General features: G+C 47.2%; 1 protein-coding gene across 4 annotated transcripts in view; it reads right to left on the reverse strand.

Annotated features, from left to right (window-relative positions):
- COL4A2 (collagen type IV alpha 2 chain) overlaps positions 1 to 24,237 on the reverse strand; it is a 169,448-nt gene that overhangs the window by 99,792 nt on the left and 45,419 nt on the right. For all 4 annotated transcript variants that reach the window (XM_029209811.1, XM_029209809.1, XM_029209810.1 and 1 more), the window contains exon 4: positions 14,079 to 14,159. In XM_029209811.1, coding sequence (XP_029065644.1) covers positions 14,079 to 14,159 — 81 coding nt within the window. The remainder of the gene's footprint in view (positions 1 to 14,078; positions 14,160 to 24,237) is intronic.

Consider the following 24,237-nt stretch of genomic DNA (forward strand, 5'->3'; position numbering starts at 1 on the left):
ACTATTGAAAAGTTTGGGGAAAGTTCATCTCTTTGTGACTGACCCCCCCCACGCCCCCCCACCATGAAAGGTCCTTTCAGAGATCCACGTCCTAGGTGGTCCACGGGGCCCCAGGGCGTCTGAAATCAATGGTACTTTTGTCAACACCTCCTTGAAATATCCAATGGCACACATTTCTTTTATGCTTTAAGCTTCTGTGAAATACAGTAAGGACACTTGGAAACTCCAGGGGGTGGGGGGTGGATGTAGCATTTTTATTAAAAAAAAAAGAGGAAAAGGTGAGGGGCTTCCCCCGGCTACTCAGGGTGGGAATGGGATATGGGATCTTGGCTGCGCCTGCAGGCGCCTCTCCCATCTATGAGCCAACTCCCTGCCGGTTTATTCCAGGAATTCCTGTTGACGCAAAGCCAACAGAATATAGAGATCCGTGGGGCAATAAATGGTGGAAATGGGAATGACAGTGAATTCCTGGAACGGCCAACGTCAGACCTGAGGCAGAAAAATTCAATTCTAGAGTTATCTCCTACGGCAGTGACACTGCCCGATGAAACTTCCCAAAGAACGGGAAACGTCAATGCCAAAAGTAGAAGGACGCTTGATGTCTTTGAAAATATTTATTCCTGCTTGTTCAAAGTGCTTAGGAACATCTGGAATAGGTTTGATATAAAAACTTGATAAATGTAGAAAGGCACTAATGTATTCTAACAAAGTTTCAGGGCATTAAAAACGCACCCACCCGGGGCTTTATTTTAAGTTCTAAGATAAGATTAGATGCTATAAATAACTAAAATCCCATGTTGAACACATGAATAAAGGGTTTTCTATGATAGTAAATTGCTAGTCTCCTGGAAACATACACAGAAAAGGTATAATATTTAATAAATATAAAATACATACAATTAAAATACACAAATATACATGTGTATATGTATGCACACGTATATGATGTATCCATTTCAAAAATCTGAGGTTATTTATTGTAATATGTATATCTTAATTCTAAGAAGAATCATCTTATTCCAGGCACTTTTACTACTTCAGTGACTGTTAGGAAAGGATACAGGATGACAATTCAGCATCCCTCGTCCTCCATAAATGTCAGTTTCAAAGGACTAATCTATTCATCTTTCTCATCAACATGCTATTTCCATGACTCATCTTTCCTTCCAAGATAACTGACATTTTTGAAGGGCACCCTTTTTGTTAAATTTTATTTTTTTTCTACTAAAGAAGTCTTTTTAATCTTCTGGAATTAAGGAGTTCATTTTCATCCACAAAGTTCTTTTTGTTTACTTCCTTGGTCTGATTATTCTACTTGAGGGTATGCAGATGGCTACATATCCTTTTTCATCAATGCTATCCTCAAAATAAAGTCCTAAAAATACCAGTGGCAATGAACATTTAGACATCTCCTTTTTGGTTAGTAGCTGTTTCATGGAATGTCTGTGTTTGAAATAGATCAGTATTACACAAGTAAAGATGCATAAAAAAAGATAAAGGGCAGAAGAATACCCTCATTTCCACCATCTCCAAATCAGAAACTTTAGCTCCACCTTTCAGCAATTTCACAGTAATCAAAGTAAAATCTGGGTCAAGGCTGAAAAATTAATCGCACAAATGGAAGACCAAGAATCAAAAAGCAAAACCCAAAAGGAACACAACAAGAAACTTACTGCAAGAAAAAAAACAGAGTTTTGGGTAGACACACATCGCTCGTGAGCCAGTGCAATGGCGTGTTTGGTGAAGACGGGTGATGGGTTTTTTGTTTTTTTTTGCTGTATGCGGGCCTCTCACTGTTGTGGCCTCTCCCGTTGCGGAGCACAGGCTCCGGACGCGCAGGCTCAGCGGCCATGGCTCACGGGCCCAGCCGCTCCGCGGCATGTGGGATCCTCCCGGACCGGGGCACGAACCTGTGTCCCCTGCATCGGCAGGCGGACTCTCAACCACTGCACCACCAGGGAAGCCCAAGGGTGATGGGATTTTACGACACAGTCCTAGAAGCACAGCATCCAGACCAGGGAGGAAATAGTCTCCCTTCACTTCACGCTGGTCTGGCCGCTGCTGGAAAGCCAAGTTCAAGTCCGCAGGCCAGGACTCCAGAAGGGAAGTGAGAAACTCAGAAGAAGGAGATTAGAACGAGGGTACAATTTTCATATGAGCAATTGGTCGGGAAGTCAGGGGCACCGGTAATGCAACAGTTGATACTTTAATATGAAAAAAGGTTAGATGACCACGTTCTTCCCTAAGTTCTGAGATCAGTAGATTTGGAAGGAATGGAGTTGTGATGGGGCCTGTAGAGGGACAATGGAAGAGAAAGCTCACTGGGGTTCCGGGAGCTTTGCGGTTGAAGCGAGATGCTAGGGGATGGCCATCACCGGGGCGTCGGAGTTTGTGTGTAGTTGTGGGATGGGATGGGGAAGGTGGGATTCCTGTTCAGGAAGCTAGCATGTGTCAGAGCTAAAGCTTTCCTACGTCGCAATTTTCTCAAGAGCTTTGGTGACAGCAATCACAGCACATGCCGTGGGGGGTGTCACCTCCCGTACGCCGTGATGGTCATGCTGGTCCCATGAACCATTTGTCAATAGTGCTGAACTGTGCTCTTATTAATGGTATTACATTTTAGTGGTCTAACTGTAACGGAGCAGGACCCTATGCGGTCTTCCCGGGACAGACCCTTCCCCTACACCCTCGGCTGTAGCTCCTCTCTGAAGTACCTAGATAATAGTATCTGATGCACATTTCCTGAGTTGTTTTACAGATGCTAGAAGCCCCACCAAATGGAAGAAATTAAGTACTTGATGATCAAGAGCCCCCAGACCTACTGGCGCCGAAGGATTGATAACTTTAAGCCCTGTGACACCACCTTGTTACCTCACCATCGACCAACCAGAGAATTGTGCATGAGCTGATCACACACCCTGTGACCCCCCTCCGTCACCTGGCCTTTAAAAATGCTTTGCTGGAACCCCTCGGGGAGTTCGGGGTTTTCTGAGCATGAGTCACCCATTTTCCTTGCTCGGTCCTGCAGTAAACCTTTCTCTGTTCCAAACTCTGACTTTTCGGTTTCCTTGGCCTCACTGTGCGTAGGGCCCACGAACTTGCGTTCGGCAACATAATAATGATCGAAGCTCACCTGAAGCTATTGACATAGCTATATTGTAACCAAATGCATAACTTCAGCCTTGGATTTCAAATGAAACATCCTAATGCTATTATTTAGTTCAACCTCTTTATCCTTGCCTCTAGTTGACCGGGAGTTTAAAAAAACAGCTATTTAAATATAATACAACTATAGCACTAATATCACTTTACTGTATAACCTGTAGAGGTTAAGTCTATGCCTTCAGGACGTTCTTCAGTTCTTTTCTATACAACGCTTGAGGAGAAGCAGGCTGACATCATGCCCCTGGCATCTCCTGATTTCAAAATATACTCTTTAAAGGCAAGAAAAACACTGGCCAGAGGAGAAATTATTTCAAACAAAGATGTGAAGCTGACCAGGGAACAGAAAGAAATCTCCTAGGGGCTCAGATATGCTTTTGCTTTATTTCTTGTCTATGGCATGTCTTACACCAAGTTTCTTTTAAGTGAAGCTGTGGAATCAACCTTATTGTCTGGAAATTTTAAGTGGGATTCAGTGTTAAGCGAGAGTCCCAAAGAAAAATTCTGTTTTTGAGGAAGAGTTGAACTTTTTTAGTTCAACTTTTAGGGGGTGGATTATTTTCTTTTGCAATAACATATCATACTTTTCATTAATTGGGTATTTTTTAGTGAATTTGACTCTAGATATATATGAATCTATTCTGAGTTGTGTGTGTGTGTGTGTGTGTGTGTGTGTGTGTGTGTGTGTGTGTTTTCATTAAGTAACCAGGAAAGCCTTTCTTTTCTGGAGTGCTCTAAGAACAGAATGACTATTCATTAGTCTCAGATGTATTCTTCCGTTCTTCCTGGGTAAGACGTTGGGGAGATTTGTCAAGGTACTGCACCAACAATTCTATCATTCTACGATGAGAAATACAAATATTTGTAAAACAGCAGGTGTTAAATGATGAGGAATTACCCCCAAGGCCTTCGAGTGAGGAAGCCGTCTTCCTGTTTCAGCATTTTGCTTGGATTATCTGGCCTCCTATTCACCCCCCTCTGTCTTTTGGGTTGTAATGGTGTGCTTTAGGGCTGTGGGCACATAGTAAACTCTATTAAAGATTTGTGCATCTCGCCCTCAGCGGCAGGTGTATCCAGGCTGCCCAGGTATAAGACAATGGGCTACTTCTCTGAGTTGAGTTGAAAAGAGTAGAAGTGTTAAAAGCAACATCCACAAAAGAAAACCGCTTCCTAGTCAGTCACAGGGTTCTGTTCATTTTGTATCCAATCATTGCACACTCATTCGTCCTCAAAGCCATGGCAGTATGTCTTTTACTGAATTAAGAAAGGCTAGTCTTGTTGGCAGATGCTAAATGCGGGTGCAGGGCATACAAATGACCTTGACATCAGGGTTCTTTCGAAATATATCTTCACGAGGCGTAAAAAATGCCATTATCACCATTTGGAGTGTATTTTCTCAAAAAATCATGCAGAGCTAAATACATGCCAGCACTTTAATTACAGAGAGACCAACTTCTCCATAAAATTCATCTGTCCTCTGTTTCTTTATTTAAAACAGACTTTAAGTCTGAAGAACAGTTAAGTGCTTTACAAAGACATTTTAATGAAAAACATCAATGGTGACAATGCAGCTCAGAACTTATTAGGCCAAAGATGTTATTTACCCAGAATTAATGACTTCCATTTCATTTCGTTTTGCTTTCTTTCGCTTTGCCCTTTCTGGTTCCAGATCTTTAGGAATTATCCATCCTAACAGTGTTTTGAATACAAAAACTTTTGTTCCTATGGTGGGATTTTAGGGCCCTCGCGGGGGCTTAGGAGGAAACTACCATCATACAGGGCTTGTATTGGGTTACAGGAAGGTCTAGTCCTGCTTTGATTCTTCTAGAATTCAGTCTTCTAGACTGGACACAGAGAGGAAGGGGACAGGGATATTTTGATCTTTCTAATCAGTGGGGAAATATGCCCTTTTGAAGGCTTGCTTTCTACTTCCCATGTGAATCAGACATCTGACGACTTGAATGACCTGGTTGTCTACACCACAATGGGCTAGTTTGGGTGGGATGCCAGAGGGCTCAGAATCACAGGCTGTTCAGGCTCTCAGGTTGAGCAGTTTCTTAAGAAAATTCTGAAACGCCTAAAGCATTTAAAAATAAATTCAAATTCACCTGAATGCCAGTGATGTATGTAGCATCTTTGCCTTTGACTATTAAGGACACGGGTAGCTTCTTCTAATTCAAAAAGGAGAAAATAAGGCAGAGAAAAGACGACCCCCTCCCACTGTAGAGTGAGGAAATTGTGCCTGTGCGACTTGGTTTGGTCATTTCTGCCATTTTTCTCTGGTTATTATTTACTATCTCTGGGAGAAAATAGGAAGAGTAATTTCAAAAATGTGCAATCTACTAGTTTTCTCTTTATTATAGGAGCAGTCCAGTTTAAGAGTGTTTAGATGCAGGAGCATTTAGCCTCTTGTATAGGCTGCCCCAGTGAACTGGACATGGATGCCTTTTGCATATGAAGACTCGACCTCTCTTCCTACTGAGTGAGGGAAGACAAATTCAGAGAAGATGTTTCCATTTTCAGATGGTGTTTAGAAAGCACTTCATGTTTGGTAAGAATTTTCCTCTGGTCATTTTAGAAATCCTGCAATTGTTTACTAAGGATGGACTGGAGGTGAATAAAACAAAATAAAGGTCTTTGAAGACTGGCATTCCTTCTCTAAGAGAAAAGGATACGCTTCAGTGCTGTACTTGTCAAAACATTCCATCGGAGGAAGGAAGACGATGGATTTCCAAAGGCAGAGCTTAAGTCTGGCTTCGAAGAAGAGTAGAATGTTCCTTTCTCTCACCCCAGTTTATCAGTGGTCTCTTGGAGTTGGTGTGAGGTTTTCAGTCAAAACTTAAAACAGTATTATTATCATTATCCTGGCTCTGACCCACAGATATGTTTTCCTCGAGGCCATGAAAGGAAGGCCATTTCCCCAGAACTGTCAACTTTGGACTGTAACACAGTTAATTATTTTCTCACCATCCTTGGTGCTGATGGTGGGTGTGGATGGCCAGCCTCCCTGAGGTTTTGATCGCTGAGGCCACTGCCCAGAATCCATGGTGCTCCTTGCCCACATGCATCGACCAGCCAGCCAGCCTCAAGGCATCATTTTTGTGCTTCTGCATATACCATACTTTCACCAATGTCCCAGTTTTCCATAAAAACATCTAATATCAGTCTATGGTCAAAGGGTTGGGAGAACAGGGACCTGCCTAGGTAAAAAAAAAAGTTATTTTTTTCTCTCAAGTTCATTCTCTCTTCTGCCTGAGCTCTGAGAATGTCTACTCTATGCTCCTTTTGTTTGGATGGAAATTCAGAAGGGAACAGAGGGGTGTGGTTCTCTCAGAAAGAAAGAGTGGGCTTCCCCCGGTGTTTCTAGGGCGGTAGACACCTCAGGCAAGATTGAGTGTTTGTAGACACTAGGTAAGCATCTTTCATTAGCAACACCTGGAGACAAGAGCGCAGTATGGAATGTGGTCTAGGCTGCCAGAGCGATGTGTGTGTGTGTGTGTGTGTGTGTGTGTGTGTGTGTGTGTGTGTGTAGTTTCACCAGAAGTGGGACAAGTGGATAAATAAAATACGTAAACATTTAGAATTCTTCCTCTGTACTCAGGTACTAAGCTGCCCACGTGTCAGTACTTCATTATTAATCACTTGTCATGTGCCTACTGGAAATGCTAACGACATTTTTTTAATCAATTATCTGCTCTGCTGTTACCATAGCAGCGGTGTCGTGGGCAATTCCTGTTGTGGTTGATAAAAGCTAGGCCACAGCCACTATGATTAATTTTCACCCATGATTTTCATGATTCCTATTATTTAACGATGTATTTTACTGGAGGAAACATGGGAGTCCAGGACAAAGTCTGTCATGCTTCAGATAAGGGACATGGCGGTTTCAATGGTGGAAATACATGTTTTCTCTAAGTGCTGGCTTTCAACCATCAGATTCTGTCTATAATGATGTTCTCTGAGTCCATGCAGTGAGGTGGTATTAACATTTCGCCTTTTCAGGATTTAATAACGTATTCTTCCTTTCGGATGGGCTCCAAACTGGCCCGTTTTCTATCAAACTGTGACTAGTGTTAGAACGGTGCTTTGAAACTAAACATTTCCCTTACTGGGGTGGGGTTGGGAGCAGGGGAGTAAAGCCAGAAATGCCACAGTTGCTTCTCTCTGCTCCAGCTGCACAATTAAATCATTTCTACAACACTTGATTGAAAGTCCTACTCTAGGGCTTCCCTGGTGGCGCAGTGGTCGAGAGTCCGCCTGCCGATGCAGGGGACGCGGGTTTGTGCCCCGGTCCGGGAAGATCCCACATGCTGCGGAGCGGCTGGGCCCGTGAGCCATGGCCGCTGAGCCTGCGCGTCCGGAGCCTGTGCTCCGCAACGGGAGACGCCACAACAGTGAGAGGCCTGTGCACCACACACACACACACACACACACACACACAAAACCACATCACTTATGTGCGATGTACAAATTAGGCGGGCATCGTCTACATCTGCTGAAGTACTGTTTTCCTCACAGAAAGTAACCAAGTAATGGAGCTGGCTGTAGCCACAGTGGCATCGGGCTAGCCAGAACCACTGCCGTTCCAGAGACGCACTAAAAATAAGCACACGATGTTGAAAGTAGGTGAGAGCTATGTGTCGACAAAGGTTATACAAGCCCAGAAGCCAGGAGGGGTTTCTGCTATTTCTGAATCATTCCTCGCCCTTTCTGGGCTGTGACAGGGCAGAAAATGCGGGCGATGAATTCCATCAGGTCTCCTGAGCAGGCCAGTAACAGGCATCTGCCTGGAAAGGCAGCAGCTGGCTTGGAAAGAGGTCTGCTACAGCAGCACTGATGTCTTCATTTCGCGCTCGCACGTGTCTCCCCAGAGCTGAGACAGATGGCCGTGTGGCTTAGGGGAACCCACCGGAGTGGTAGGGCACACACATCTGGAAGATCTATGTTCTGAGCATCTCCCTTTGCTCCACAGTGGTCAACCAGCCTTTAGGTTTATACTGAGCATTTCAAAGAAAACAATTCAGTTTTATTGCCACAGCCCAGTTATACACATTTGAGGGTAAGGTTTACGATTAGCGACGCACGACAGAAGATACCGCCATCAGCGAGACTACAGCTCTCCTTGGAAGAGACCTTATTGCCACAGTGACTGTGGTTCAGAGCTGCTCAGGGCCCCTCTGCTCCCTTCCCTGATGCTACGCGTCTGCTTCCTGCATCTCTTGGTTGCTGCCTACCTGGGCTGACAGGCGAGGGCCAAAGCCTGAGTCTCCTGCACCCCATCCATCCGTCACCACCCATCTCCGAGGGCTTTGCGTTCACACTTTGCTTCCTCTCTCACTCCGTTTCTCTCCGGTTTCTCTCACTTTGATTTATATTGTTGAATTTAAGGAATCTTGTGAGGTCGAGAATTATTTGCTCATACTTTGACCCAAGTCCAGGGACCCACAGACTGTGGGAAACTCTTAGCTACATGAAAAAAATGCAACAGCCCAGCACAACTTGCGCCGGTTCTCAGCCTTTGCTTAAGTGAGTGAGCTTGTCAACTGCACCCTTCCAGGAGCTGAGGCTCCAGTCTTGGGGCTCCTGCTGCCAGGCCCGTGGAGGGCGAACGTGGGGGGGATGACTGCACAGTGATGGGGAGATGCCGGGTCCCTCCCTCCGGGTTGGTGGTTCACCTCTGGGACCAGTCACAGTGGTGGTTTCTCCTTTTCCCACCACAGCTCGACAGGCCGTCTAACCACCTCAGTAATTCCCAACGTTTGGGACTTACTCGGTCTTTGTATGAACCAATTTCTGAATACCTGATTGCCTAGGAAAACAGGCATCTTGCGAAGGTTAATGCCATTAAAAGGTTGAAATCGCCTATCTGATCTGAGTTTATGGTCAAAAAAGTGTCAGGGGAACAGGAACCTGACTGAGTAACTGAGATAATGAATTAAAATTGACCTCGGTTGGAAAAATCTGAGAACTTCACAACCTTTTTGGTGAGGTAATGCACAAAGGCAAAGGCATCTCTATCCGTTGAATCAGATGCCTCCCCTGTTCTCTCTCCTGTTTTCTATACTGTGAAGCTTTGTATCACATGGAGGTGGCCACTCTGCTGTGACTAACAGAAATTCTCTCTGATGCTTGCAGCTCAGCTACCTTCCATCTCCACTGTGCGTAGAGAAAGAAAGAAGAAAAGGAATAGAAAAAGAGGACGGGGCTTCCCTGGTGGCGCAGTGGTTGACAATCTGCCTGCCGATGCAGGGGACACGGGTTCGAGCCCTGGTCTGGGAAGATCCCACATGCCGCGGAGCAACTAGGCCCGTGAGCCACAACTACTGAGCCTGCGTGTCTGGAGCCTGTGCTCTGCAACAAAAGAGGCCGCGATAGTGAGAGGCCCGCGCACCGCGATGAAGAGTGGCCCCCGCTTGCCACAACTAGAGAAAGCCCATGCACAGAAACGAAGACCCAACGCAGCCAAAAATTAAAAAAATAAATAAATAAAAATGTTACCATTCTTTAAAAAAAAAGAAAAAGAGGACAAAAGGGAGCCCTCCTACACTCCTACAGTGTTGGTGGGAATGTAAATTGGTGCAGCCGCTATGGAGAACAGTGTGGAGGTTCCTTAAAAAACTGAAAATAGAACTACCATACGGCCCAGCAATCCCACTACTGGGCATATATCCGAAGAAAACCATGCTTTGAAAAGATACATGCCCCCCAATGTTGATAGCAGCACTATTTACAATAGCCAAGACATGGCAGCAACCTAAATGTCCGTCAACAGAGGAATGGATAAAGAAGATGTGGTACATATCTACAATGGAATATTACTCAGCCATAAAAAGGAATGAAATGGTGCAATTTGCAGAGACGTGGATCGACCTAGAGATTATCCTACTAAGTGAAGTAAGTCAGAGAAAGACAGGTATCGTATGATATCATTTATATGTAGAATCTAAAAAAATGATACAAATGAACTTATTTACATAACCGAAACAGACTCACAGACATAGAAAACAAACTTACGGTTACCAAAGGGGAAAGGGGAAGGGGAGGGAGGGATAAATTAGTAGGAGTTTGGGATTAACAGACACACACTACTATGTCTAAAATAGACAACAAGGACCTACTGCACAGCACAGGGAACTCTATTCAATATCTTGTAATAACCTATGATAGAAAAGAATCTGGAAAAGAATACAGATTTACATACATATATTTAAACCCGAATCACTTGGCTGTACACCCGAACTGTTGTAAATCGACTATACTTCAGTAAAAAAGCAAAAAGAATAGAAAAAGATATGGGGGCTGGGCATCTTTGTCTGGCGTGACGAGTATGTGACCATTAGCGGTGGAGAAAGTCCGAGAATTTAGTGAGTTGCCTTTCTTTGTGGACAGTACCCTGTGGAGTACTGCTGGATTAGGACTTACACTTTCTAATTACTCCAGTATACTTAATAGGGATTATTTGAAGTAGAAACCCTCTAACAACAACAAAGTCTTAACTCATCTCTTAATATACGATATCTGTTTTGCTCTTTCTGACGTATTTCACTCTGTATGACAGTCTCTAGATCTAACCACGTTAACTCACTTCTTAAAGTTATTTATTTTTTTGATTCACTAAGCAACTGAAGAGATGGCTGGAAAACTGGCTAGAGAATCACAACTCTTGAGTCAAGACAGCAAAACCTCTTTTCTCTGACTCTGTGCTTCCCCCCATCCCCTGGAATCTCCTCCATATAGGTTAACATCTGGCCAGAGGTGTGCAGACACAAAAGATCACTGGACTGGAACACGAACTCATCTGAAAGTCGGAGAGCTCGAGTTCGGTTCTGGACTGAGACTGGAGCAAGTCACTTAGCCCCAAACGTCACCGTCCTCCCATGAGAACTGGCGGATGTGGCTAGGGCACCCTCTGCACCTCCCAGCGCTGGCCCGGGAGCGAAGGGTGCGCAGACCGCTGGGCCTCAGCTCCCCCCCTTCCTGCCCCCTCTACCGATTTGCTGGAATGATCCACGGGGTGGCTGGCTCTGTCTGCGAGATGCAATTCTCTTCCTGTGACAACGCGCCGCCTGCCACTCCAGGGCGGGGAGTCTGGCTCGATACAGAGCTTGCTCTCTTGGTTAGGACGAGAAGTCCTTTGGAACCAGAATCCACAGTACCTTTGTGATTTCTGCTTAGAGTCTACAAGTTACCCAGTAACATACAGTTTCTGGTGTTGGCTGTCACCATGGCGAGGAAAACATTAACTGGACCCCGTGCCCATATAAGGCAGAGTGAGCCTGGAGCTCGGGGAGCGTGGCTCTGCGGCCAGGCCCCGTCACAGCTGCTACGGTGGCACCGAGGGGAAAACAGACAGCAAGGGACCCCAGGGGAAGCTGTGGGAAAGAACAAACTATGCACACAGCTCTCGGAGTGGCAAAATCCACCCCACGGCTATTTTTGTGTATTACATTACTTCTGAAAAATACTACCAATCCAAAAGCAGGGCAGAAATAGCTCTGCTTTCGATAGGACCCCATTTGGGTAGACTTGCTAATGAACAAATATTTAATATACATACACCAGGTTCGTAGAATGGACACGGACATTCTATTTTCATAAATGACTGCGTAAAGTATATGCGACTGTCCTAACAATAAATACACTGGGCTCACCCTGTAGACAACGATAAATGGCGTTAGTTATTTCTCCTCACTGGGTTTTCTTCTTATCTCTTACTGTCAGCCATTCCTATCACCTTATCGATCGATATTCAATAGCACACCTGAATCAATCGGGCAGCCCCGGGTGCTGACAGTTAGAACCACCGGGGTTGGATCTGTGTGGTCCAGGAACGGGGTCTACGTCTCTCTGCATGACTCCAAACGCTCCAGAGAGTGGCACGTGCAGGCCAGTCCCCTGGTGGGGTACCGCTGGCCCTGGCTCTTGAACAAACTACCCGGACAACTGCCAAGTCTCAACTTAGTTTGACCAAGATTGATAATGTGTCTGAAGGAAAGTCAAGCCCATGCTAGGTCACTCACGTTAATGAAATTAACCAGAAGATGTCATTTTCTACTTTTTGGCAATGCGTAGAAACAGACAAGGTATTTTCTTAATCAGGGATGACAGGAAATAACACCTGTGCTGTAAACTTAACTAAACTAGAAAGACCAGGGGACCTGCAGAAATTCTCTTCTGATGACCTCTTTGAGAAGACCCTCGGCGTCATTTAAGAATCCACTGCTGTGCAGATGGCATCACATACGGAAATAATCAGAATGAACTACCTTTATGGAAGAACAGCGTTCTTGTAAAAGCATTATGGGAGTTATGTTCACATATTGGTTCTACGTTAACTAATCATAAAGAGTGAAAAAGAACAGACCCAGCCCCCTTCTACTCAGTCTGGGTTCTGTTTGGCAGATCCCAGGGAGAATGCAGGTCCTATCAGAGCTGGGGTCCCTCCAACTCGGGCATGTCTCACAGTTGCTTGTACAACACTCGTTTGCCTTCTCTGTGCCCGCAGAAGGCTGAGCTAGCCAAGCGCTGGGGAGGGGAGAGCCCTGCAGTCAGGCTTTTCACCACTGCCCCAGAACCATCGCTGGGAAAATCTATAGCAAGGGACCCCGGGGGAATTTAAGTCTCATGGAACGGTTTCCATATATTTAAAAATACTTCTCCTTGTTAAATGCCGATAAAGCATCTTCAACTAGCACCTGCTTAAGCACAAAGTCCCCACTCCAAGCAGAGGAACCCTTTACTAAAGCAACAACAGCAAAAACTGTCACGATGAACACAGCCCGTGGAGACGGAAGCTTTGACCTCCTGGCAGAAGATCACTCCTCGACTGTGAGCTATGCCGCTAAAACAATGGGGAGTCGCATGTTAGTACATAAGCCCACCACACTTATAAAGGGGTTCCCTGCCACGCCTTTTACCTATTTGACTTTTGTGGGCGACTCAGGTAGGGAAGGATGTAGGGTATGACACCCAACCTCAGAGGCGGGTCTCCAACCACACGTCTCTTCCTCCTGGTGGGTGGGGATGGAGCACGGCTACTTTGAAAACTGACTTTAGAATTCAACTTGGTGAAACGCATTTGGAGCCCCCGAGGATGGCTGTAATTCCCGGTTCCAACAAGGACAGGGCAATGCAGGCGAGAAGCCCCAGTGGCCTCTTACTACCTGGCGTCGGACAAGCATGAGTCCTAGAGGGAACTGCGTGATTCCAAAGCGTAAGGACTCAGAAGACTTTGTGATGTACAACGAAATACTGCTTCCCACAGTGCCACACACCAAAATGGGCTTAGACGTGTAAACAATTCCTTTTTAAAATCAGCAATACCAAGACTCAAACATCAGCTTTAAAGGCTACACTTTGATTGAATGTATGACACCCAAAATCAGGTCCGTATTTCAAACTCTGCCAGATGTTACGGTGATAACTTGGGGGGACCGTTTTTCTCTGACTTACCTATGAAGTGGGCTTTACATAAAGGGCATTCAGGGAATGAGTGGGATCATTTTAAAAGCCAAAGCGATTCTCAGCGGTATAATGGCAGCGCCCTCTAGTTTAAATGGCTATTGCAGTATAAATGCGACTATGCTTTCTTTAGGCAGTGTTTTTACAAAATGTATGCTTATATATGATATAAATATAAAACGCAGTTGCATTATGTGTACCTATATGCATACACGTGTATTTGTGACAACAAACAAGAGAAAAGAGGCTTGAGAAAGTTAACGCAGTTCTCAATGTATTAAGAAAGTGGTATAAATCGACCCAATTTTGCATTATATTATTGCTTGCTTTGTGGGAAAGAACGCGCCTGTATTAAATTTCTTAGGAATGTATGCAAAGGACTTAACCAGGCAGGATGCGGCACTTCGTTCAAAATGGATGTGTAAGGAAGATAATACTGCAGTGTTGCGACTTACCCATCCTCCTTTCTCGGGATAGCACTGGCAGCCCCCACTGCAGTCTCTCCCTCCACAGGGCACATCGAACTTCTTCACGCCCTGCAAAAATGAAACACAAAGCAGAGAAGTTACCACAACACTGCAGCTACACTATGCGTCATAGTGCCAGGTGCTGAGAGCCCTTCCAATTCTAACAACTACTCATTCAAAACTTTCGGTAAGTCTTTAAAAAAATAGAATTTAATTTTCAGAGCAGTTTTAGGTCCATAGCAAAAGGTACAGAGACTTCATGCACAGCTCCCCCGGGCCTCAACCTCTCAACCAAAAACATCCCTCACCAGACGGGACATTCCTTACCATCAGTGAACCTCCACTGACACCATTACCACCCAAAGTCCACAGTTTACATCAAGGTCGCTCTTGCTGCTGTACGTTCTCTGGTCAATAAGCCTTTTTTCAGTGTCTATTAAATGCCAGATGCCAAGCTAGATCCTGGGGCTCAAAAGTCAAGGAGAACTTTGCCTGGATCCAGGGATCCCACGTGAAGTGAGCCTTGGATACTGTGTTAAGCCCTTTAGCTTGGAGGAGGAGTCCAGGCACGTAGGAAGCAGCCCTTCATTCTGCCTGGCAAGGTGGGGGATGGGTTCTGGGAGGAGGCGTCCAAGGCTGACTAGGATGGGGTTAAGATAAACGCGCAGGGCACTCCAGGCCCCATTACACAGCACGGGTCCCGGTGAATTACAGGGAGAAGGGGCTTCTGATCCGGAGGCAGAATTTGCAAATACACCTGGTAGGTGTATTTGTAGGTGTATTGCAAATACCCCCTCACCTCCATCACAGGGTACCCGCCATCCAAGGAGAAGCCCCGCGCCCCTTCCCTTTCCCTGAGACGTGCTCATCTAGGGTGCCGAAGAGGAGGGGTTGGGGAAGAGGCTTCTCTTAAGTATTTATTCAGTCGGGTTGGGGTGACCTCAGTGAACTTTTCATCAGACACTGAGATATAACTCTTTGATGACTTTAGTGACTGGGCGAGCTCTCTGGCTGGACGACTCCAGCGAGGAAAAATGCACTTATTTCTTGCCCTCGATCTCAGAATTTCAGGCAAAAGATGGGCTTGGAGATTGGACCGTGTCTGAGCTCTTCCTTTCAGACTGTGTCCACAGCACTAAATATTTTGAGTAGGAAATGACAATCAGATTGGCCCTCCCCCGCTCTCTGCTCAGCCAAGTGTCGGCCCTGCCCACTCCCACCCCCATCACCCCCGACAGGCGAGTAAGCACAGCTGGTCACTGGGGAACCTCCGTCTGGCTCGACACTCTTGGCCAGACCGTTCGGAGCCCCCATGGAGCCCATCCGGTGGGGACCCTGGGCGCGGTGAGCTCTGGTGAGCACTCAGCCAAACCTTACGGAGCAGACAACACTTCCCGACAACAGAACCCATCCCAGCTTTAAACAAAATCGCATTTCACCATAGCGACTCCATCCTCTCCTGAGCTGTCTCAGTGACTAAACAGGGGGTCACTTGGGGACTCCCTCTGAAGTTTTCTGCCTGTTTTTTGTGTTAGCACATCTGCCGGCATCTTCCCTGTTCCCGAAGGTTCACGTCAAGGTGCAGATGGGGCTGCCTGGCCACCTCGGCAGCTCCTACCGGCACGAGGCTTCCTGGACGGTCAAGCTTAGCGGGCACACGAGTAGACCCTGACTCAACACCATCTGGCCAGAGTTGACCTTAGACCTCATCAGCAATGCACTGTCCTTTCTGTAGAGGTGATACATTCCTTTCCTTTGCTAACTACTTTCTACCGAGAGGTCTCATTTGAGAGTTTCACAATTTTTGTTCTTATTATCATTCTTTACCTAATCTAAAATCGGTGGCATCAATCACTACTTTGAAGAATTCAAAAAAGTCTGAAAATCTCAAACCCTTTAAACAAACCAGCACCTCCAAAGCCTTTTGAATCTCTTGGTTATCCTTCTGTCCTAAGGCAATGGGACAGCCCAAGCTCCATCATGTAAGAGCAAACATGGATAAAATCCTTTCATGCCCTCCAAATATGATACAAGGTATTTGCCAATTTTTTTTATGGCTTCAGTGTTTAACTTCAGTGGGGCTCATTTTTAAATCCCACAATTTTGCATATTTGGTTTTTTTACAACCAGCTCCGTGCCAAGCCATCGGCGTATGGGTTACGATGAGCACCAAAGTGAGAGGAGCCTGGATGGGCCGCCGCATTTGTACTCTGTATCATGTACGACCGTGACGTGAATAGGTGTCTTGGCAAGGTGTCCCTGGCTCACACAATCATAATTCATTTACCAGTTGTTTGGAAAGGGTAGGGGGACTCCTCAGGCTGAAGGGTGAAGCATAAACCCCTATTCCCCATCTGGTGTTTCACATGCTATTTTTAATTTTGATTTTAAAGCCACTTGCCAAATCTCCGTATATAAATCAATGGTTGAAATGATTTTAATGGTTTCAAATCGATCTAACAGACTTTCTGTTCTAGGTTTAGGACATGCACTGGATTTAGTTATAGCAATGAGTTCTTCACAACCCGCTCAAAATTCAATAGCACTTTTCTGCTTTTGGAACTAAGACTTACAGGCTTGAAAACTCCTGGCCTCAATGCTTTTCAACCACGTGTGCATGGCTCAGATCCCCCGACACAGGAGGTGAGGGAGACATTGTTGAGAAGCAGCCCTCCACCCAACAAGCCAATTTCCATCATGGAAACTCCAGCCCTCCTGTGCGTGTTTCCCATCAGCATCTTACATATCCTACAGAGGGGCTCATAAGAATTCCAACAGCGACAAGAGCCCTAAGTACCTCCTTCTGGAATGTCAGGTCTCCAGGATGAACAGAAGTATTTACTTCACTAGGGCGGGGCAAGTGCTCCAGACATCTCTCAGAGGCTGAACAAGTCGCAGGCTGAGCCTTGGCATTCCTCTGACAGGACCTGGGCTCTGGAACATTCTCAAGGTACATATACCCTCCTGAGGGCCTCGGATGAGGAGTGTCTGAAGTGCTACGTTGGGTCCTGCGTCTGTGTTCCAGCCCCACCCCCCCAAAAAAAGCTCAGTCCAACCACTGCCCAACCCAAGCCCTTGAGTCTACGCCTGAATTTACTGCTCAGCACAACTCAAAGACCAACCGTGGTCCTCTTGTCAGCTCCTTAATGAAGGTGACAAGCTTCCTCCCCACCTTACACCCACCTCAAGAGTCTGCCCCCCACCCTCCAAGATGACAAGCTGGCCCTGGCTCAGACCTTAACTTCAGAGTTTCCAGGAGGGCATGATTTCACCGAAAGGTCCAAGCTCTCTCAGAAACATCAATTCAATCCTCCATTAGTTTCTCACTTCAAGTCTGAATCCCCGTCGGTCACACGGTGTAGAGCAATACTCCCGCAGCAGCTCTCCCTGAGCTCCCCTGCAGGTCACCGAGGTCAATGCCCAGCATCTCAGTGGGAGATGCAGCTCCCAGGGCCAGGAGGCTCCTGGAGACTCACTGTCACGGACCAGCTCCATCTATTCAACCGAGCAGGCCAAACGCTCTCCCTGGTTTGGACACCCTTCATCCCAGCGCAGACAAGCGCTCACGGCCCCATAGGACCAATGATCCTGAAGATCCGTGAAAACCGCAAGGACTCCCATCCCTGGAGAATGCTCGAATCCAACACGCGCGGGTTCCTCCTGCCCCACAGTCACACAGAAACCCACCCAGGCTCCGGGCCCCGGAGGAGCCTTCACCACACACTTCCCAGCCCGGAGCATTCAGGGAAACACTTTCCTTCAACTGCGTCAGCCAAGGGACCCTAACCCGCAGTTCCAAACACATATAACAGCTGGAAGGAGATCATTTATCCACCTTTTCACTTTGCAAATTCACTCCTCCCTCCCTCCCTCCCTCCCTCCGTCCCTCTGTCCCTCCGTCCCTCCCTTCCTTCCTTCTCCAGTGTTTACTCTGGGTGATGCACGGTGCTGGCAGCGGGTACACAGTGGGGAAGAGACCATGTAGACAAGTAGACGAGAACGAAACCTACATCATTTCAATTATGGCAAGTGCCATGAAGAAGGGGGGTAGTCCGGAGTGAATGAGAGAGAAGAAAGCCCCACATGTTAAATCACGCCTGGAGACAGAGAGGACTGAGCGCCGGCCTTTCTCCTGCGCTGTGCTGTGCCCCGTTCCTCCGTACGTGCCCACCCTGAGAGGCCGACCTCCTGCCGTGTAACCCAAGGCCTCTGCTGCTGGAACCGTGGGGACAGACGGGGAGCCGCCAGCCCTCAGGCCCAGCATCGTTATCACCAGGACTCAGAGCAGCTAGGACTGGAGCGAATCGGAACCCACCCTTCTCATGACCCTTAGGATGCAGACATGTTGCTTCCGGGCCGGGACTCCATTTCAACTCATTGCTGATTTATCGTCCAAGACAGACAGCCCGTGGCCTGGGACATCCTGAACCCTACTTCTCAACCAAGAACCATCTCCGCTGCTACCAAGATGCGTGATCATTTCAGACCGTGGATCTAACTTCCAAACTGTGGAAGGAGGGGCACCAGGGGGATGAATCGCTACTTCCGTCAGCAGATGAACGAGCATCACTGAGGACGCTCCCATCCTGGCAGCCACCTCTTCCGCCACCAGACTAGAGACCAGCCCCACTGGCCTCATCCACTCCTTCCAGGGAAGGTAGAGGAATTTAGCCTGCTGGGACACGGGGGAAGGACGTGAATTTCTTTTTTTCCAGAAATTTTCCATTCTTTAAAAATTAACTTTTATTGGAGTAGGGTTGATTTACAATGTTGTGTTAGTTTCAGGTGTACAGCCCAGTGAATCAGTTATACATATACATATATCCACTTTCCTTTAGATTCTTTTCCCATGTAGTTCATTACAGAATATTGGGTGGAGTTAAGGGACAATGAATTTCGACATCACGGTAAGCTCTTGACATCTCAGAAAGTGTTGCAGAGCTGATAGGAGTAGTTTTGAAAACTCAATGTGAAATATAAGCTTTGGGAAGTAAGAGAGAAGCAGCATAAACGTAAGAAGCCCAGCCGACCAGGAACGTCTCTGAGCTGCACCTGGAAGAGATGAAGGGTAGGTAATCCTTGCAACAATTAATAGGAAGAAAACCCATACTGGCGAAGAAGGAGTGGAGTGGGAGGGGAATGGGGAGAGGACGGAGGCTGATTGATTAGAGGCGGGGGCTCAGACACAGCGTCAGAGGCGATCCATCGCGCCTGACATGCCGCTGCTTCGTCTACACCCTCGCTACCCCCGGCCTGCTGTGTGGACGTAGCATCGGCATCGCCTCGGTGCTAGTTAGGATTGCAGACCCCGCCCCAGGTTTCCCGGCTCAGAACCTGCTTTCTAGCAGGATTTCCAGGTAAGCACGTGAAGTCTGGAGCACTGCGCTAGGCTAACGGGCTGGCACGGAGAAAGGGGGATTTGCTTCCAGACAATGAGGCAACTGCAAACCACTGAGCCATCTCTTCAGTGGAAGAAAAGTACTACTTCCTGCAGGGTCACTGTGTCCCTGCCTAACGTGGACCCAGGCATGTCCATCCTAGACAAGGGCCAGCCCTCGACATCCTTTGCCCCCTGCCCCCTGGGGCACAATTAGGGTGGCTCTGAGCACCCAGGACACGGTTTGAGCTTCTAATCAATCGCAGTGCCAAAAAATGTTAGTTCTCTTTTCTTTATTCAAAGCATCCTTTCAAGACTTTTTCTTTTTTTTGCTGAATTTTATCCTGTCCCGAATTAGTAGCCAGCATTGCTGTGCTGATTAGAAATTCTAGGAACTGGAAACGGCCTGGAATGCTTAGGAGCCAACCGGCAATGTAAGGCCATAGGATACATTTTCTGGAAAGCCTGGATCATATTCTTCAAATGGAATGCAACAGATGATTTCCCGGGGCAACATGGAGAGGTCTGAACAAGAGATTTTTTGGGTTAGCTTTCTATATGGGAATTCTTTTCTTTGGAGCCTTGTCTGAATCTTGGCATCATTACACTTTTTAAAAAAAAATTTTTTATACGTCTTTATTAGGGTATAATTGCTTCACAATGCTGTGTTAGTTTCTGTTGTACAACAAAGTGAACCAGCCATATGCACACATATATCCCCATATCCCCTCCCTCTTAAGCCTCCCTCCCACCCTCCCTATCCCACCCCTCTAGGTGGTCACAAAGCACCGGGCTGGTCTCCCTGTGCTATGCGGCTGCTTCCCACCAGCCAACTATTTTACATTTGGTAGTGTATATATGTTGATGCTTCTCTCACTTCGCCCCAGCTTCCCCCTCCCAAGCCCCTGTGTCCTCAAGTCCATTCTCTACATCTGCGTCCTTATTCCTGCCCTGCCACTAGGTTCATCAGGACCGTTTTTTTTGGATTCCATGTATATTTGTTAGCATACAGTATTTGCTTTTCTTTCTGACTTACTTCACTCTGTATGACAGACTCTAGGTCCATCCACCTCACTAGAAATAACTCAGTTCGTTTCTTTTTATGGCTGAGTAATATTCCATTGTATATATGTGCCACACCTTCTTTATCCATTCATCTGTCGATGGACACTTAGGTTGCTTCTATGTCCTGGCTATTGTAAATAGAGCTTCAATGAACATTGTGGTACATGACTCCTTTTGAATTATGGTTTTCTCAGGGTATATGCCCAGTAGTGGGATTGCTGGGTCATATGGTAGTTCTATTTGTAGATTTTTAAGGAACCTCCATACTGTTCTCCATAGTGACTGTATCAATTTACATTCCCACCAACAGTGCAGGAAGGTTCCCTTTTCTCCACACCCTCTCCAGCATTTACTGTTTCTAGATTTTTTTGATGAGGGCCATTCTGACCGGTGTGAGGCGCTATCTCATAGAATGATTTAAAAATACATCTATTTGCACGGGCTTTAGTTCATCCCACAGGCATACAAATCACCCTAGATGCATGGTCTAGACTCCCCGGGGAGTCTTTCTTCTCTGGGAGAACAAAAGTCATGGAATGTTCTAAGCAAAGCCGGGTTCTAGCTTCCTGAACCAGGCATCTATCAGATTCAAGGAGAGACTTTCCGCCTTGGGCCACCGGCTCTCTGGCTGCCTGCAGAGGCCTGCTCTGCCATTTCTCACTGGAATTCAGGGAAGAGTCGCAGTAGGGATCAAGGGTAGCGGCTGCAGGATTAAGGGAGCGCCCGGTCCCACTGACTGCTGTCCTGCATCCTCTTTGAGCAATCCGCTGGCGTCAGGAGGAGCCGCTGTCACATGGCCTTCATCAGGGATGGCGCAGCGGCGGGCACAGAGGAAAAGCATTTCCTCGGTAGCCCGGTGAAAAGTGGGTACCCCGTGCAGGTGTCCGGGGAGCAGCCCCGCTTCCAAACACAGAGAGAACTGCTCACTGCCACTTCTCCCCATGTCAGATACTTAGGACATTTAAAAATAGGTTTAAAGAACCACTTGGATGCCAGAAAATAATACACACAAATGACTTAAGCTCTTTAAGACTAGCTCTTTCTTAACTACCAGTGTGAACCATCCCTGTATGTTCAGAGAACAAATCCACAGACGTGCGCCCAGCTTTCTGCAGATGTGAATCTCTTTAAAGTTGATACAATACACATAAATGAAAGAAAAAATGCTCACCATTGTTCTCAACTTGCACAGAAGAAACGAGTGTTAATCAAATTTACATGAAGATGCAAGAACAAAACTCATTTGTCCCCAAAGAAAGAATATTTTGTCCTCCACATGTTCCAAGAAACGTCTTGTCCAAGAAAGCCTTTTAAGCCAACATACCTCCAGCCAAAAAGAGCAAATCTGGAGGGAATTTACAGATAGTTTACCATTGGATTGTCCCCAGCATCCAGCCCAAGCTTCCTGTATGGAGGGCTATTGAATAACCCATTCCGACTAACATAAAAGACAGACATTCCTTTTTGTAAAAAAGTAATCATCTTTCCTATTTTAGGTAAAAAAAATGTATACAAGTGTTTGTCACAACTCCGGGCAGGCGGGACTTTCTAAAATTATCCTTTTAATCTAAAAAGAGGCCAACAAAGAGAAAGCCAACTTGGGAACAAGGTTCCCAGTAAAGTTCTATTAGTTTATCAAAACAGGAAATATAAGCCATTTCCGTACATGCAGCTTTAGAAATTAAGGAAATCATTCCAACATAGTATGAGCAAGACAGGGTATATGGCAGAGGAAGTGCAGATCACAGCCACTCCACACAGAACAAAACCCTTCTCCCCAATAAACTGGGTGGGAAATCCAGCCCATTTGGTTGCCTTTGTTTAACATTTCAAGGGCACCCAAAATAGATGCGTTGATTCTAGAATGGTCCTCAAACTGTCCCTAGCTAAAGACAGTGGAATAACTGATGGACAAAACGGTCGCCCACTTAGATGAACAACCCCAGTGGACTCTGACCAAGTACTCTGATCTCTGACAGAGCTGCAGTGAGATCTGTCCTCCTGGGGCTGGGAGTTGGGGGAAGAAAGGAGGGCAGGATGGGAACCGGAAACCTGACAGGATGAGTCGTGCAAGGGGAGATGAAGGGCCACAGGTCTTTTAGGATGGAGTCGTCAGGTCCCACAGGTGCTCACGGACTCTCACCCAGGTAAGTGAGCACCTGTGACGGCACCGCTCCTCCCGGCAGACAGGACCAGGAGGCGTTGCGTTTGGGGCCCTCAGCTGAGTCACAGAAATGAGCCACACACTCTCCTACCCATACTTGCACACTTACACGTTTTTATGAGCCTGTAGCCAACTTCTTCACCTCCTCTTTCTTCCCAGGCTGCTCAAAGGCAAGGCGTGTTCTCCAAATAGAGCTTGCTGTTGACAAGACAGCAGAGGCAGCCGTACTTTAACGCTGGGGCTTGGGTACTGACCGGCGGGGATAACGGAAAGAAACCCCAATATCTCAGGAGCCGGACAGGACGGAGAGGGCTGCTGGCAGATCGAAGGTCAGAACACGCTCCCCACTTATACCAGTTACGCTCATGACACTGACAGCAGGTTAATGACAGCCCGCATTCGAGCTGCTACACTCAATGGTGAGGATGCACCCGGGCAGGGCTGCTGGGTGTGTGTAAAGTTGGGAAGTAGGGATGGACAGACCAGGAGCATCAGAAGACGGCAAAAGGCAGAGTCTAGGCAGAGAGATGGCCTAACTTCTGAAGCGCACTGCCCTTTGCACAAAATGAGGACAACTGTGACCCTGCCCAGGCCTGGGGCGAGAATTCAGCGGCGTCTGTCGTGAAGCCTCTGGTACCAGTTACATCTGAGGGTCACGAGGATGAGGTTTGGCTTGGCTGCTGGCGCAGAGCCTCAGACACAGGAATGGGAGTGGAAGCCCAGCCAGGCTGCATCAGCCAACGCTTCCTTAGAAATACCCTGCCCAGGGCTAGAATGATCTCAGAGTGTGGGTGGGCCCACCTGCAGATGAAGGCAAGGGGGCCACCTGGCTGAGTCAGGGAAGGGGGTGGCGTCTCCTGTCACACACCCTCCGCCTGGGCCCTCTCCTCCTGTCCTGAGACGGAATGCAGGACGCCAGTGTGTCCCCTAGTGAGGAAGGGAGGGAGGCCTGCCGGGCCAGGTGGGAGCCAGCGCAGGTGCTGACACTGGTCCCGCGTGCTCTGAGCGCAGGTGACGCACACTCCATCCAGAGGCACCCCTCCCTCTTCCTTCACAGCATCCTTCCTCGGAGCCACAGGGCCTTCACCTGACGTGATTCCAGGCATCACTGCCGTTCCTCCAGCAGGGGCTGGTGGAGATGTGGAGATGCCTCATCTGGTCCAGAAACTTGAAACGTACACAGCAAAGAGCCAGGGACACGGGCGTGCAGCTGTTGTCAGGAACCAGGGACCATATGGGTGGGGGCCAGCTGGGCAGTGGACTCGACAGGCGACCTCACGAGTACGTACAGAGCCAAGAGAGGACGCCTGGAAACGCAGGTAATTCTGTCGTGAAGCACGAAGGACGTCCCATGTGAAGCACAGATCGCCTCCACTTTAAGGTATTTCTTCCCATCACCTGACAGCCAGATGATCTGCATTCCGGTCCCCTTTCACTTCTAATTCCCATCTGTTGAGTATGTTCTAGAATTTGTCACCAGCACATTATCTGCTGCCTCTCATAATGTTCAAGGCAGCCACGGTCTCAGCTCCTCTCATAAT

The sequence above is a fragment of the Monodon monoceros genome, unplaced genomic scaffold, assembly GCF_005190385.1.
Source record: "Monodon monoceros isolate NGI ecotype Baffin Bay Population unplaced genomic scaffold, NGI_Narwhal_1 Super_Scaffold_8, whole genome shotgun sequence".
In the NCBI taxonomy this organism is placed as follows: Eukaryota; Metazoa; Chordata; class Mammalia; order Artiodactyla; family Monodontidae; genus Monodon; species Monodon monoceros.